We start from the raw sequence: 16,920 nt of genomic DNA, 5'->3' as shown, positions 1-16,920 counted from the left end.
TTTTCTTAACCCTAATAAAAATTAAGTACATTTTAATTTAGGTCCGGGTTAAGGGATGGGGTGAGTGCTCCAGCCCGCACACTGGCGGTGGCACACCCCTAATGGGTAGCAAACGGAAGCTCCCCTCCCATTCCTTTTCTTTATTTCAGTAATTTTAAAATTTGAGATATTACCAACGGGATTGAAATTGGCTCTTAATTTGATAATTTGGATGCTTAAAGAGACTGAGAACACATGTCTGAGTTAAGGGATGAGGTGGGAGCTCTGGCCCGCACACTGGCAGTAGCACACCCCTAATTAGTAGCAAACCAAAGCTCCCCCTCATGATGTCTCACACCCCCTCCAAATAAATTATACATAGATTTATTAAGCCTGTTTGTTTATTTGTATTATTTGCCCGCATGCCATCATGATCTCAATTATGTATTCATATGACCTTAAAAATTGTGCTTTTGTCAAAATCTCCATCTAGGAAGAGTATGTTATTCCTTCAGTACCGTTCTCTTTTGCAGATCTCTACCATTAATTGTATTCTTTTGTCTTTCCTTTTTTCGCATTGTGTGATTACATGGTTTTTAGTAAAATAAGCTGTTTTGCACAAAGGGCATTTAGGTATTGATTTTATCATATGTCTATTTAATACAACATCCCCAGTTAGCCATGCATTGTGAAGGTATTTAAAAATCAGGCTTTGTAATTTTAGTGATTTGATTTGGGACCAGTGCCCCCACACTCTTGGCCAATTAACCCCCCAGTTTTCTTGTTCTATTTTACATATAATGTTTTTAGTTTTTCCTCCCTTATCCAGTTATATGTTTCCTCTTTCTTTTTATTCCACAAATTCTTTTTACTGTAAATTTTATTATGAGATCTTTGATGTTCCTAAATTTTCTGGGTACCTCCAGTCTTTTCATTAATTGATTTTTTTGGATTCTGTTTTTTTTTTTAATAGGCTAAACCCAACCAGTATATCTAGGGCTTCCCATAGAGTCTTTGGATCGACATTTATCGTTTTGAATCTGTTCAGTATATTTGCGCATTTTAGTAATAGTGGGCATGGTAGTGCTAACCCCCCTCTTCTGTTTGATCTATGCAGTTTCTTTTATTATATAGTGTTTTAAAGCCCCATATAAAGTTTATTATTTCATTGTCTATTTTAGTCAATACTTTATTTTCTATATCTACTGATTTCATGATGTAGTTCATATTCGAGTAGAAGTATGTTTTGGCCACTTGAGCCCGCTCCATTATGCATAATGGCCTTTGTGCCCAGATGTTTATATTTTCCTTTATTTTCCTCAGCATACTTTAATAGTTTTCTTCGCCGTCATTTTTCCCAAAGTAAATTCCTAGTGCTTTTTCACTAGGTGTGGTGGGAGTCCCGGGTGGTTACCCCACCAGTTGCTTATTTTTAATATTTCTGTTGTATCATGATTTATCTTAGATCCAGATGCTTTGACAAATTTTTCAAATTTTTCTACTAGGTATTGGTAGGATCTGGTATCTCTTATAAAGTTGGTGCAATCATCTGCATGCTGGAGCATTTTGCTCTCATACCGTAAGAGGATTTTTATCCCTTCAGTTTCTTTCTTGTTTCTTATCCTATGGCTTAAGATTTCAATTGCTATTACATATAATAGCATAGACAGTGGGCAGCCTTGCCTCACCAATCTTTGTATGTCAAATTCTTTCATGATAGCACCATTTACCTGTACTTTTGAAGTTATCTTTTTGTACAGGATTTCAGTCCACCTTTGAATTTTTTTTCCAAAACCAAATTTTTCTAAAACTTTTTGTGTATAGTTGTGTTTTAATATATCGAAAGCTTTTTCTTGGTCGAAAAGTACCATAGCACCTTTCTGACCTGTTTCATTTATGTAATCAATTATTGCTCTTATATTTAGAATGTTGTTTTGAATATCTCTACCCTTTCCACCACAAGTTTGATTTATGTTTAAGATTTTCCCTATTCCCTTTTTTACTCGTTTCACTTAGATCCTACTTAAAATTTTGTAACCCAGATTTAGGAGGGAGATGGGCCTCCAATTTTTAAGATCTTCTTTGTCTCCCTTCCCTTTGTACATAATAGTTATAATACCCTCCCTCATAGTTTTTGTCAATGTATCATTTTTTAAGAAAATATTGTTATATAGTATTTCTAGGATCGGCAATAACTCACCATGGAATCTTTGACAGAATTCCGCAGTGAATCCTTCTCCACCTGGCGCTTTTCCTTTAGCTAATTGTTTAATTGTTGTATTAATTTCTTCTGTCGAGATCGCCACATATGTCCCTATGTTCTGTTGATATTATCTTGCACTGTACTTCTTCTAGGTAACTATCTATGGTATTGTTATCAGTTTGTTGCATAGTGTATAGGTCTTTGTAATACTGTAGGACACACTCCATAATGTCATTCTTTTCTATTCTTTATTGTTATCTTTTCCAGTCCCCCCCCCTTCTTATTTCCTCTCTTTTGTATAATTATATAATTGTGTGAATTTTCCTGCTCTAATGCTCCTTCCTTTATTTTCCTCTTCTTATATTTCTTTTAACCTTGTTTAATTATTTCTGTTCTTTCCTGTGTATTAGTTTGTTCTAATTGTGATTTAATTACCTGTTTTTCCATATTGATTAATTCTTTCCTTCTTCTTGCATAGGCAATTGCTTTTTTTTTAATGTCATATTTGAATTTATCCCATTCTTCAATTATGTTTACATGTTTGAATCAGAAATTGTTATATCCCTCTTTGTCATTTCTATATATTGTCTTTCTTCTAGGATTTTATTGTTAATCTTCCATATCTCTTTTCCCCCATTGACTCCTATTTTTAATTAATACTTCTAATATTATTATATTGTGGTCTGATATTTTAAATTTTAATATTTCTGCTTTTTGGCATTGTTTTTTTTTTCTAATTTGTGACAAAAAATTTATCTAATCTGCTTGCTTTGTCTCCATATTCATATGTGTATTCCGTTCTTAAAAGATTTAGTCTTCTATACAAATCTACTAGTTTCTTCTTAGATATTAATTTCTCCATCTCCTTTTTAATTTTTGTCATTTGGAGTTAACTCCCCTGTTCTATCTATACTTTCCTCCACCCAGTTAAAGTCACCTCCTATAATTAATTTATACATAGAAAAGTCGTTTTCACCTGAATTTTTTTTTTGTTGCTTATTTTTGTATCAAGACCACTCTTTATTCCAAATGCCCATCGTATCCTACTTTTTGCAAAGGTTCATCTGTCTGTTTGCAGTTCATACCGGTCTGCCTTAGATCTGAGACCAAAAAGTCTAAAATCCGGACACAAAGTCGGATTCCGACCACAGGCGAATTTTGGGTGAAAAAAAACGGGTCCAAAAAATGAGGTTTTTCCCTCTGTATTTTGTAGTACAACTAGAACTTCCAGATTATTTGGTATCATTGTAGAGCTACATCTGTTTACCCTTCTATAATACCATCCACTTTAGTGTATCATACATGACCTTGATGCTACAGAGCTCGGCAGACGGCTACTACCTCCTGCCATGTAAATTCGTCGACAGGGATTAATGTGTTAAAACAATAAGTTTGAAATATGTCAAGATAAAATATAGAAATACAAAAAATGTAGGACGATAAACACATCCAATTAACAAAGATTTTGAAATACCACTGCCAAGAGTCGTACATGCTGTCATAATACAGCATATATTGCGTCTACACCGATGCCAAACAACATTTGACAGAAACCAAATTGTTCCAATTGCCACAGAAATATTCCCTTTATAGCAATACACTTTTTAATCATTAATCATGATAATTGTTTATGATCAAACAGCATAGCTTGTCTTTTGGGACAAATTGACTAATTATTTTGCATTGGAATTTCAGCAAGTTGTGGAAGCAGTAAAATGGGCAACAGAAACAATCCACTACTTGGGAATTTACATGTTAGCACTTGACATGTTCAAAATACAGATATATACATGTACCAGTACAGTCAATAACGCACAAATATACTGATTGCAAACAAACAATGAAACATGAAATTTAGGTATCAGTTGCCTTTTTGTGTACTTGTGATTACATATGATGATATTAACACATATTCTACAATTGACATTGCTTGAAAGCTGGCCTAAAGTGCAGCTTAATCAATCATTACTTGAGGACATGTAGGTGACAGTGACCAACTTTAGATGTGATAATGTAGTTCTCAACAAAATGAATCTGTAAACCCACATGACTGTACACACAGAGTTGTATAAGACACTATCAAACATCTCAGGTAAGATAGATCACTGAAAAATGAAATGTCGGTCATGATGAGATACCTTTTGTTATAACAGTTTAGTTCTCTCCCACTAGACCCTATATAAAATATGACTGTAAAGTAATGAAAACTTAACCAAAGTATGAATGAGAGATGGAAAATGCTCATCAGTATTCAGAAGATAAACTCAAAATGCACAGTTCCTGCACCAGTATATAACCAAAACCTTAAACAAACTTCATCTTGTTGTTAATACTAAAACCTACAATCTTCAACTTCTTGTCTGTGATAAAACTTACCATAAATACCAAACTTCAACTCTTGCCTGAGCTAAAACAAAGCTGAACACAAACTTGAACTTGTTGTCTGTAATAAAACAAACCAAAACACAAACTTCAACCTGCTGCCTATGATAAAACAAGCTTTAAACACCAAACTCAAACCTCTTGTCTGTGATAAAACTAAGACAACAACTTCAATCTGTTGTCTATGATAAAACAAACCTACACATACACATTAAGCCTGACGCTGAATGATGACATCAAGCGAAAATCTGACTGATTCAGTATTACGTTCTATTTGCTTAAAGTATTTCTCCATGATAAGACAGGGAAAAAGCCTAATAAATCTGTCTCAGGTAGGGGGTATGGACTTCTTATCTAATAAAGATATCTTTAGCAAATATTTGCCAAAACTAAAACAAATTGGGATGGACTTACCATTGGGATGATTATCAGTGCTTTGTTGGTTTCAATGGCACTTTTAAAATGTGTGTGTTTGTGATTTAGATTTTTAATGTAGCTTTAACAATTTTTCAGTCATATCACTACGATATCTGCAGTGTGACAGTTTATAGTGATGTCTAGCACTGGGGCATCATGCTGCAGACATGTAGCATGATGTCCCACCCAGCCATATTATCCTGAAACCAGGCCCACCAGTCCTAACACTGACCTCTTAATGCTGAGCACCGAGGCAGCTGTTAGTACCATTTTTTAAAGTCTTTGGTATGACTTGGCCGGGGTTCAAACCTGCAACCTCCCACATCCGAGGCAGATGCTCTAACCACTAGGCCACTGGAGTGGTCACTTTTAAACTATTGATTATGTTATGCCAAGGATATGGAAGCTTAGTGCTTTTACCAAAGACACATCAAGGCAGTTTGGGTGCATGGCCAACAAGAGGGAGGGGCAACCAGGGATATATCCCCAGGGGCCAGGCTGAACAACACTCTTTAATTTTATAAAAGAATTTTTTTTAAAAATAAGAACTAGGAGAGGCTCGGGTGTTTCTTACCCCAGGGCCCGTGATCACTCTCTATGGCCCTGGTTGGGTGGGCACTGAACTGTTTATCATCAGACGAGTATGGTATTTAAGAAAGTGTCTGCTGCATTTTTGATTCTTTAAATTACATGTCAATTTGCAGAAACACGCTGCATCTATGATCAGGGTACAAGTGTGGGTAGAAGGAGAAGCGGGGTTTAATTATGGCTAGATTTTCACAAGGAACCAGAAACAACCAAAGGTCTGTATACTTTTTATTGAAAATAATATGATGCCTACAAAAGATAAGATGCTCACTACAACCATTAAGCTCAAAATATATATAAAACCAGACATCCATGAAGGCTCATATATAACTATATTATACGAGTCAGAAAATTGCACTTTGATATATTTTCATTCTGTTAGGAGTAATCATCAAAACAAAATAGATCCTGACATGTTGAATAACATGCCATCAGATCAGGGTCTATGCATTCTGTTAGGAGTAATTATCAGACCATAGATCCTGACTTATGTTGCATAACATGCCATCAGATCAGGGTCTATGCATTCTATTAGGAGTAATCGTTAGAACAACACAGATGCTGACTTGTTGTTTACAGCTGGGCTTAACTTACAGATTTAAAGCACTGAATGTAAACAAGAAACATAACAAATGAAAATTATATAAAAATATTGAAAACTGTACTCAGTATAAAATATTACTCAAATTTAACCTGCAAAAGGATAATAGAATTCACAACTTGGGCCTGCCAGTGTCTACATCACTATATATAATCTAAATCAGATTTTTACAAAAAAATAAGAAACTTGTACTGTATATACTAATTGATAAGTCAAGTTCAAATGGGGCCCAAGGCTGCCAAGTTGTCTATGGTACTAACCTGTACCAATCACTCCCACATTTTTGTCTGCTTATATTCAAGTCTTGACCTGATCAACATGGATATCTGAAAATTTTTGCCAGTAGCTACCCTTGGGTTGATGGTTCTTCCTCCGCCAAAATATATGGGCTGCCATGTATAACCTATCATGTGCTGATAAATGGCATTAAACCCCATACACTGTATAACCAAATTAGACAACTGCAAAAACAATATAGCCTCTGATCTGCCACTGTATAATGTGCTGGCAGATCAGGATCTATGTTGCTTGTTCTACTGATTATCTTTAATAAACTGCACAGACCCAGATCTGCCTGGGCATTATGTGATGGCAGATTAGGGTCTATCTTGCTTATTCTACTGATTTCCCTTAATAAACTGCACAGACCCAGCTCTCCCTGGGCATTAAGCGGTTCAAGTCATTAGTGAATATATATTGTAAATGAGTGTCAAAGCATGACAACTAAAGTCTTTATCACTCAACTTTCTTAACATGATCTATGATCAAAATCTTTTATCCTGGATTTGTTAAAAACAAAAGAAAGAAAGAAAGTTTATTAAAACAGCATCCTTTTTAGTGGGGTAAATTAAAGCAAAGAATTTTTTCTTAAGCAGCCATAAGCAAAAGTCTGAATTAATTCCCAATTATACATATGCTATTTTCTATAATACAGAGTTGTGAATAATTTCCTATGCATGGTGCATGCTGTGATTTTTTTTTTGTTAAACAGGATTAATGAAAGCATTGATTCAGTTTCCCAAGATTCCCTTTGATAACCCTAGAGAGCAAGTGGTACCATGGCAAGACTGTATATCTATTTTTAATTACAACTACCAAGCTAGGTAAACCTTACCTAGTTGCTCAGTTTATTGCTTGCTGAGTAGGGTGCTGCAGGTGACTGTATAGAGATGAGGCACATATCCCCTGTTAATGGACGTCTGGTATTACTGGATATGTAATGCTATTATTACCGATACAGACACTAATAATAACCTGCAGACAGCTTTTACACTATGAAAAAGCAAATGGTCATACAAATGTAAATCCTGAAAATGGATAAATAGGTAATGTCTATCCTAGATCACTAAATATGATGTACTTGATGAAAGTTGCCAATGTACTTAATCCTCGCAGTTATTTATCCAAAGAAAGACATCAGATATTTTCAAAATAGTTATAACACAACAACATAAGTGACAGTTTAGTGTCTAAGCAATGGAAATAAAGTACCTTGCCTAGGGACACATGATTTCTGACAGCATGAAAATATACTGTCAACTTTGGCACTACCTCAGTTGCCAATAGTTTCCAAGAGCGTCAATATGCACTAAACCTACTGGGAAATTAATATTTACTGTACCAAACATGCATCTTTTCAGTACAAGAAATACCTGGAAATGACACCAATCTATAGATACTAATAAACAATGTTACCCTTTGCCAAAGATACCGTATTTAAATGACATCACCACTTAAAATTATAAGATTTTTATGAACCAATCCAAGTTTAAGAAATGTATTAATTATAATGAGAGCTAGTAGTGACAGGTGGATTGCAATGGACCCTGCTCTCTACAGTTTGCTTGGCAGGGCCTTAAACAGAAAAATTTCTTTTTCAAAACCAAAATTTGGAGATGGACATTCAGGGGCAGTAACTCTTCTAAATGTTGATGTGGAATGCTGGAAATCCAACTCATTCATGGCTTAATCACTATTAAGGTGCATAATAATAACTCTGGCTAAAATCCAATACTCCTTGTTAAAGTTATGCCATGGAAAGCTAAAATGTCTGAAGGACAAGCCTTCAGGGGCCATAACTCCTCAATGCAATAATGCTTACCACTTAAAATTAAATTCAAGGTATCTTCAGTATAAAGTTGCATGCCAAATTTGGTTGACATGCAACAAAACTAAGTCAAATTATGTTGTGGAAACTGAAGTCAGGTGGATGGGTAATCATAGGCCATAACTCCTGCAAATAAGGTCATGGAATGCTGGAAATTAAATTCACTTAAGGTCTCATCAATCTGGTCATGTGCCAAACCTGGTTGAAATCCCACAGATCCAAGTGTTTATCTAGCAGAAACCTTTACTAAATGAAACTAAAAGCATATGTCACACTATGAGAGAATGTTACCACCAAACTGCATGAGAATCTTTCAAATGAATCTTGAGTTATGTGAAGAAATTATACTGGCAAGCACCAAAACTAAAGGTACATCTGGCACATCTAGGTTTTTAGACAAAGTATACACCAAAACTGCATCTTATGTTCAAAGGTTCCTGAGCTAAGCTGATTCCAAGACTGCTTCAGTGGAGATGTAATAATGATACTTGATGGAATAAGAAAAAGATGTTTCACTTCTAAACCATTTCAGACAAAACTTCTTTGCAATAATATGAAATAGTTTCACTATACTACCATGACTGAACAGAAGTCCCATAAATAGACTACTCATCTGGACAAAATGAACTTCCTGGAATTGAAAACAAGACCATTTTTTTCACTGCTAAGTATTGCAAACATCTCTGACATTTTGTGAAACTGAAAGATTTTCAAATTTACGGCTGTGTTGGCCATACTGGACGTAAGATCGGTACTATTTTCATTTCGGACCAACTAGATAGAAGTCTTTTGATGAAAACCCCAAGTGAATATGACCATCCATTCTGAAGGAGTAGGAATAACAAGATTTTCAAGATGGTCACAATGGTTACTGGATATCGGATTGGCATCGTTTTCATTTAGGCCCAACTAGACACCTTAAGAAGTCTTCTGGTGAAAACTCCATGCTTATAAAACTTTTCATTCAGAATGTATCAGTAGCAATAAAAATATTTTCATGATGGCTGCCAGGTAACCATATCTGATGTCAGATCAGCCCATTTTTATTTAGGACCAACTAGACATCATAAGGAGTCTTCTTATGAAAACTCCACACTGACTTTCCCTGCAGGATGAGAGTGATAATAAGATTTGTAAAATAGCATCAACGGTAGCCATCATAATAAGTCTTCAGGTAAAAACCCAGTGTCAATCTAGTCATCTACAAGGAGTAGCGATAACAAGATTTTAAAGATGGTCGTTGTGGCAGCCATATGGGATGTTAATTTAGCGCCATTTGTTTTATTTGGAACCAAAAAAACATCTTAAGAAGTCTTCCAGACAAAACCTCATGTTGATATGTTCTGAAGCAAAAGTGACAATATTCAAAGATGACTGCCATGGTCATCATGTTGGACGTCTGATAGACAGTTTTCCTTCAGTACTAAGCAGAAACAATAAATCTTTCCGAGAAAACTTCATATTTATATGACATTAAGGACGAGTTGTTGTTGTTGTTGTAGGGTTTAACGCCATTTTTCAGCACCAGATAGGCTATACATGGCGGCCAGTATTAATGGTGGACATTAAGGAAGAGAATCAATAAGAAGATATTACAGGTTGGCTCTTCCATCAAACAATCAGATGCAGCTTTCACTCTTTAAAATATTCAGTTGCTTTAATCATCTGACTTGAGCGTCTGTGGAATTTTTCATATGACATGTAATTTGGAAGGAAGAATCATAACAAGAATATTTTGTCATCAGATTGGAACTATTTGTTTTAGGACACTACAAACATAATAAGAAAAAGCATATGTTGATATAAACATCCATTGAAGAGGAGTATTAATAACAAGATTTTCAAGATGATCATTGTGATGACAATGTTGAATGTCCAAGCTGCCGCTATTTTCATTTAGACAGATGATATATATTCCTGTGTCCAGAAATTGCAAGCAAAACGATTCAGTTATTGTCAAATTATTATCATTGTTATCAGTTATTACCAGGAGACCAGTGTAACCATTTATTACAAAGACAGGTTTCAAAATATAACCCTTTCAGCATTTATTCAACTACTGTGAATCACTATTTTGTGTGGAATACCAACTTTTGTGGATTATGTGATTGTCTGAATCACAAACTGAAAGACAAAATATACGGTTATCTTTGTGGAAACTACAGTGCTACTTCCCCAATACATGAATACAAGTACATATGAAAATGTTATTTTTCACAAAAACACAAAAACATAGAACAAAAGCTATTATTTGATGTGTGATATCAATTAAAAATCACTCAAATGAAATACTGAAATAAATAAATCATCTTTACAAAAAATTTATCCTTCGGAAAAAAAACCTGCAAATACACTTCCAAATGTTAATAATGACAAACAAAACTCATGGAAGACATTAGCACACAGTTTTGGGAACTGGTAGGCATTCATGTGTGAATGAGAGTAAACTTCAAGATACATGTATTATTATCATTTTAAGAAAATCAATTAAGAAAGGAAAGAATTCTTTTCTTTGATAACTATTTCATGACACTTAATGCATTATAACTTATGTAAGTCCAATTAGTGTGTGCATGTGTGAGAGTTATGTGTGTAAACACACACTCACACACACACATAGGGTAGCTGAATGTATGTCATCCTGCAAAATTAATGAAACCTCTGCACACCTGCTTAAAAAATTTGGATATGCCTTGGCAAACATATATTTAGCAACAAACAGCAGCAGCAGTGGACATTCGATCTACACCAAAGACTTTTTAAACTACCTCTGCATAAGGCAACCTCACTTAATACAACACATTTTTATGGCTCCCCTTAACAGCGTTACAGTGCAGGACCATTATTATTTAGCTCTCCCTTGATAAAAGATGGTAGTTGTGGTCCTTAACTACCAAATGCATTATATCCCAAACAAAAGCAGAGTGAGAATGACTGAAAATTCTTTCACTTCACATGGGTGTATCAGTATGTTAGAGGGAGTGGGGGTGGGTGGTTGCATTTGAAACAAATTGTCAAAAGTAAAGTTATAAGTTTAGTTTATATAAATTAAATATATTTTTATCACATCATGGCATTGACACATTTAATTTTGTCCATTGTTTTAAATAGGTAATGAAAATAAATACTAAGCCTTGCATTATTTTCTTTCAACCCATACCATCATATATTTGACAGAACAATTCAAGTAGAATAATTTAAACATAAATTTTTACAGGGTTCCTGCCACCAATTTATATTAAAAACATTGAGACCAAAAAATAAAAATTTCCAAACCAAACAATGTGACATGTTAATTGACCTAATGAGGCTAAAATACTTAAAATTGCAAATAAAATATGCAGAGATGAAAAAATATAATTTAACCTACAAGATTTTATCTATGTACTAGAATGTCTCCTAAATGCAAAAGAGCAATCACATAACCAGTTTCCATAATGACCAAAAATTTAAGAATTTTTCCAGACTTTTTAGTCATTTTTCAATTTTTCCAGAAATTTTCAAGACCTGGAAAAACAATTCTCAAGTTTTAGACCTTTTCCAGATTTCCAGACCTGTGTGGAAACTCATTTTTAGCTACAGATACTGAAAATTTTATTTAAAAAGTCTTCTAATTTGTCTAATTTTTGCGGTGAGATAAATAGCAGCACCATGCCATATCTGGAATTTCATTGTAAAGAAAGAAAGCTGTATGCATTTTCTGTGTTTCTCATCAACCACTAATATTGCTCCAAGGACCAAGGGCATTTCTTACATTTTTCAACATGAGAAACATTTACAGCACCATAAGTAAGGTAAAGCTATAAACTTCAGTTAATGAATGAGTATGAATATTAATGACCAGCAGTATTTAATAGCAAGTAAATGATAACATCACCTAACAAATGAAAAATAAATCTGAAAACATAAATACAGATGTTTAAAGACAAAGAAAATGATGCCTGTACTATGATGACAATTTACAAAGCAAAAAACATGGTTGGAAATGTACTGTAATTCTCGTGAACCTAACTATCTGAGGTATTCAAAATAATCTAAAGCAAAGCTGTCATATCAATACCATGCAAAAATAACTGTTATATATAGTAGGTCAAAATATTTTCTATAAATGGGGAACAGGTCCATCTGACACCATACAACACGCATAATTTTTAATAAATAATATGAAGTCATTTAAACATACCATTTACACTCGTTTATAAGTAGAGACCAACTACAAACTGCACAAAACCAGACCTGCAACTGTATAATGCACTTGCAGACCGGCATTTCAGCAGCTTGTTAGGAGTAAGCAGCAGACAAACAACACAGACCCTGATCTTCCAGAACATTATGAAATGGTAGATCAAGGTTTGTATTGTTTGCAGTTTGACTTGATTCATGACAGTGTATATGGTATCATAGATGTGACTGAGTTCCTTAAAAGTAAAAAGCCAATTGGTTTTCCAATATGAATTTAATAATTAAATATGACAATATACAAATCTTCAACTTAGTAATACTTCTAATATCACTGTATGATAGTACAATATTAAGCAGAAAAAGCAAATCAACACTTAAAGATATGGCTAGGCTTGTGTTGTAAAATAAATTATGGTAAAAATTCTTCAAAATATGGGACTGGTTTACTTAAAAGTTACTTGCTGAGAATTTATACGAAAACAGAGTTTCAAAGAAAAGATGTAGAAAAGAAATTCTTGTTAAGAATATACTTGCTTCTGGGTCCAACTGCCAACTGCACAGACACAGACCTGCCATGGCATAACATGCTGGTAGATCTAGTCTGTGCAGTTTGTTGTCAGTAATCAGTAGAACAAATAACACAGACCTTGATCTGCCAGCACATTATGCTATGGAAAATTAGGACCTTGGTTGTTTGCAGTTTGACTCGACTTACAAGCAAATATATAAGACAAGTATAAAATAAAAGATATCTGCTAAGTATTAGTGCCCACCTGTTAAAAAGCATGAAACAAACTAAGTATCTTTCTCTAACAATTAACTGACATTCAGGGCTCAAATTTCAGTAACAATTTCATCAGTTTACATAAGAGCCTGTAGAAAAGTAAAAGATTCAAATTTATAAGGAAAACATTATTCCGGAAAATAAGACAGAAACAAGGCAAGATATCAGTTCAAATCTGATAACAATCAAACAGTCATTTTTAATTACTTGGTAATACCAAGACACTTAGTGTCAAGAAATATTTATTTTTCAATCAAGTCAAGCCATACTATGTATAAAGACCAAAGTCATGCAATAACTTGCTCATGTATATAAATAATAATATCGATAAATGGCAGTTCATAGTATTTTAAAAATTTCATATTAGTAAACCTTTACATATACCTGGTTTTTCATTTTATCTGCACATTATCCTTCCCAACATTAGAAAATCCTGCTTTATATTAACAGATAATTGATAATAATTCTCCATCATCTCCTTTTACTGCATACCCATTTAACATTCCATCTGAAGTGGACGTTCAGTCCATAATTCCATATTGCACACTAAAATATATTTAAATGTTTGCAGTGAAAAAAGCATGTAAATATCCTTAACTTTATTGGATCCAAACTTTTGTAAATTTCAATTTGCTTTGGACTGCATTCACACTGTAAGGATAATAAATACAGACATTATTTATCAAGCATTAAACCATGTAATAAATACACCGATGTTTTGTTCCAAGTCAGGGAAGAGAATGAGTGTAATAAGGAGTATGAATATGTCTGGGCCTCTTTGTATCCCTATCCCACATCATACTCACTCTTCTGTGGACAAATACATATGTAGTCCAGTGTATGTATACAAAACACTCATTGTACTGCTGACGGCCTACATACGACTGTGAAACACAGAATTCACTCTGTTCTGCCAGCTTGTACAACTAGAATTAAGAACAGCTGTTAATTTTAAACAATGGATGAAACAGTTGCTCAACTCATTGAGGTCAAAAGATGTGTCAGGCTTATGATGAATAGAGAATAAATTGAAGCTCAACATGGCTATTCTTAGTAACACACGAACTTACATTACCCTAAAAGGCAAATTCTTTCAATAATGAATGGCTCCTGAAGCTTATAAAAGTTGATGTAATTCATGTAACTCCAAAAATTTATTTTTTCAACAGAGACTACTTTGATTCACAGGCAAATAAAACAGATGAAGATATCGAACTATACCTGTTACATTGCACACAAAAAAGACTCCTCTTTCTATGCTGATGTATGACAGAATTCTGAATTGCTTCAACCCTCTCAACTAACTGACAGACCATTTCACTTCTGAGTGGTGGTGGTGGTGGTGCTGGGACCATTATACACATCACTTTGATACAGGAAATTTGCCAGGGGAAATCAGAAAGACCACTGGGACCAGATTACAGCTATTGACCATTAGGACAGGTTTGATTGTAAGTAAACAAGCAAGTCAACAGGCCAAAACAAGTTACTGTTCTCTTGCTCTCTATCACTGCTATGAAGATCTATATAATACCATAAACCAAGAAATTTCACCTCCCACTATATTTCATTAATCTAAACCTGCAAGTAACACAATCATGTCTCTTTTCTAATCTCATCTATTTTTGATTAGTATTGAAAGAAAAAATTCACAAGTAAGCAACTTATGTTTATGATTTCATTTGATTCAGCAAACAAAGGGAAGTAAATAGGTTTCTATGCTTTCATTATTATTGTTACATATTCATATTTTAACAGAATTTTCGTTTAAAATGCATATTTATGGATATGATTTACTTATTGGAGTCAATACTACAGTCATTGTAAAATTCCTCACAAAAGTAATACATGAAAGTATAGGTTACATTTTCTTTTATAGTATATCAATGTAAGTTTATAGTTCTTTTCGAACATTAATATAAAACATTATTTTAAAAAATCATTTAGCCATCAGGGCACTGGCAAGTTATTATAATTATGATAACAATACATCCTTTCATATAAGGTTAACAATCCTTGTAAGATATTTTCCAATTAGTCATCCTTTTCCAACTGTCAAACCAGAAAGACAATGTGCAGATAGAGGTATTGCTCCTAGGTTCTATATGTTCATGTGTACCATGGGCGTTTTCTGAGCCAGCGAATTGTGTATCCAGAATCAACACGGATCTTGATGGATGCAGCCTCCGCAGCTCTGACAGTTTCCTTTACAGCTTGCATCAGATTCTGTGCATTGCCAACCAACATCTCTGTGGCTTCCTGATCTTCTTCTGAACCTGGGTTGGCATAATTTAGTAATTAAATAAATAGCTACATTTAATAATAATAATAATAATAATAATAATAATAATAATAATTGTTATTATTATTATTATTATTATTATTACTACTATTATTATTATTGCTTTCATTCAATTAACTGGTTTTGGCAAAACCACTAACCATAAAAGCTTGATTAATGTAAAAAAAATATTTATCTTGAGACAAAAAGCATGCTAATATTACAGTATGTTATGAGAGACCGCCTCTTCTGCCAACAAAAAGTGGCTTCTCAAGACAGGTGGTCTCTAATAGCAGGTTTGTACAAAAAGACCAGTTTCCAAACAATTTCAAGAAAAATAACCACAATCACTGTACATATATTCTATTCTTTATTAATAGTTCTTGCTAAAATATTGTATGCAATCTAAATATCTAAAAACAAAATTATATAGCAATAAAGAAATACTTCTATCATTAAACATGAAATCACATTTACAATTGAAGATCACATATTTTAACATATGAAATCATTTATGAATTACTAGTTTTCCTTTATAACAACCTAAATTTGTTTTATGCACATTTAAACCAAATTTTTGCAAGTGGTCTGCTCTTTTTTACTTCTTTTAGTTACAATAATTATTTTCTCCAGCCTTAATATTGTCTCTTTTTAGTTGGAGGTTCATCCATTGTTATTAAGGTTCTTGGTGTTAAAATCATTATTGCTCAGTTGTAATATTGAATGTAAAGATGGTATTGACTGGGCTGTGGGAAAATATGAAAAATCTATACATGTTCATTGCATATCTAACAATTAATGAAATAAAAAGAAACAATTATCTCATCCAGAAACAGAACCATTTACTCAGGGACAAAAGTCAAGGGCTTCATTCAAAGATGACATACAGGGGTTAATTCTAAAAAATGCAATGTCACAATTTAGTAAACTTGGCCTTTCAGTTGTTATTTGCAAATTCAAGATGGACCTGCCCTTCCAAATGTGTAATGAAACTATGAAGCTGATACCAGTGGGAACACTTGAGGAAAATGGAAATACAATATCATATGGAACCCTAAATAACAATTTTAACTATAGTGACCTTGACCTCTGACCCATGTGCCCAAGAACCTCTTGGAAGGAGCCTCTGCTTAAATGCTGAAAATAGTTCCTGGTCCAATAAGTGCAACTTAATAAATATTTCATTACCATGGCATTGTGTTTCCATTGGGCTTTACTGTTAACAATCCATGAGAATAATCATAGAAGAACAACTCATTTATACCAACAACCATTATGATACATTCTAATACACTGAGGAGCATTGCAGAATACCCTCTGCAGTACTATACCCATTTTGGAGCATTACAAATTTATGAATCACTGCAACATGCTACACTATTCAACCCCTTGCCTA

General features: G+C 33.8%; 1 protein-coding gene across 6 annotated transcripts in view; it reads right to left on the bottom strand.

Moving 5' to 3' along the window:
• Positions 1-5,784: 5,784 nt before the first annotated feature.
• The window catches only part of LOC149787694 (vinculin-like), a 134,221-nt gene continuing 123,085 nt past the window's right edge, over positions 5,785-16,920 (bottom strand). For all 6 annotated transcript variants that reach the window (XM_089973881.1, XM_089973882.1, XM_089973884.1 and 3 more), the window contains one exon: positions 5,785-15,519. In XM_089973881.1, coding sequence (XP_089830007.1) covers positions 15,353-15,519 — 167 coding nt within the window. In that variant the 3' untranslated portion in view covers positions 5,785-15,352. The remainder of the gene's footprint in view (positions 15,520-16,920) is intronic.

The sequence above is a fragment of the Sinohyriopsis cumingii genome, chromosome 11, assembly GCF_028554795.1.
Source record: "Sinohyriopsis cumingii isolate HCF-2022 chromosome 11, ASM2855479v2, whole genome shotgun sequence".
In the NCBI taxonomy this organism is placed as follows: domain Eukaryota; kingdom Metazoa; phylum Mollusca; class Bivalvia; order Unionida; family Unionidae; genus Sinohyriopsis; species Sinohyriopsis cumingii.
This window is presented reverse-complemented; position numbering and strand designations above follow the sequence as displayed.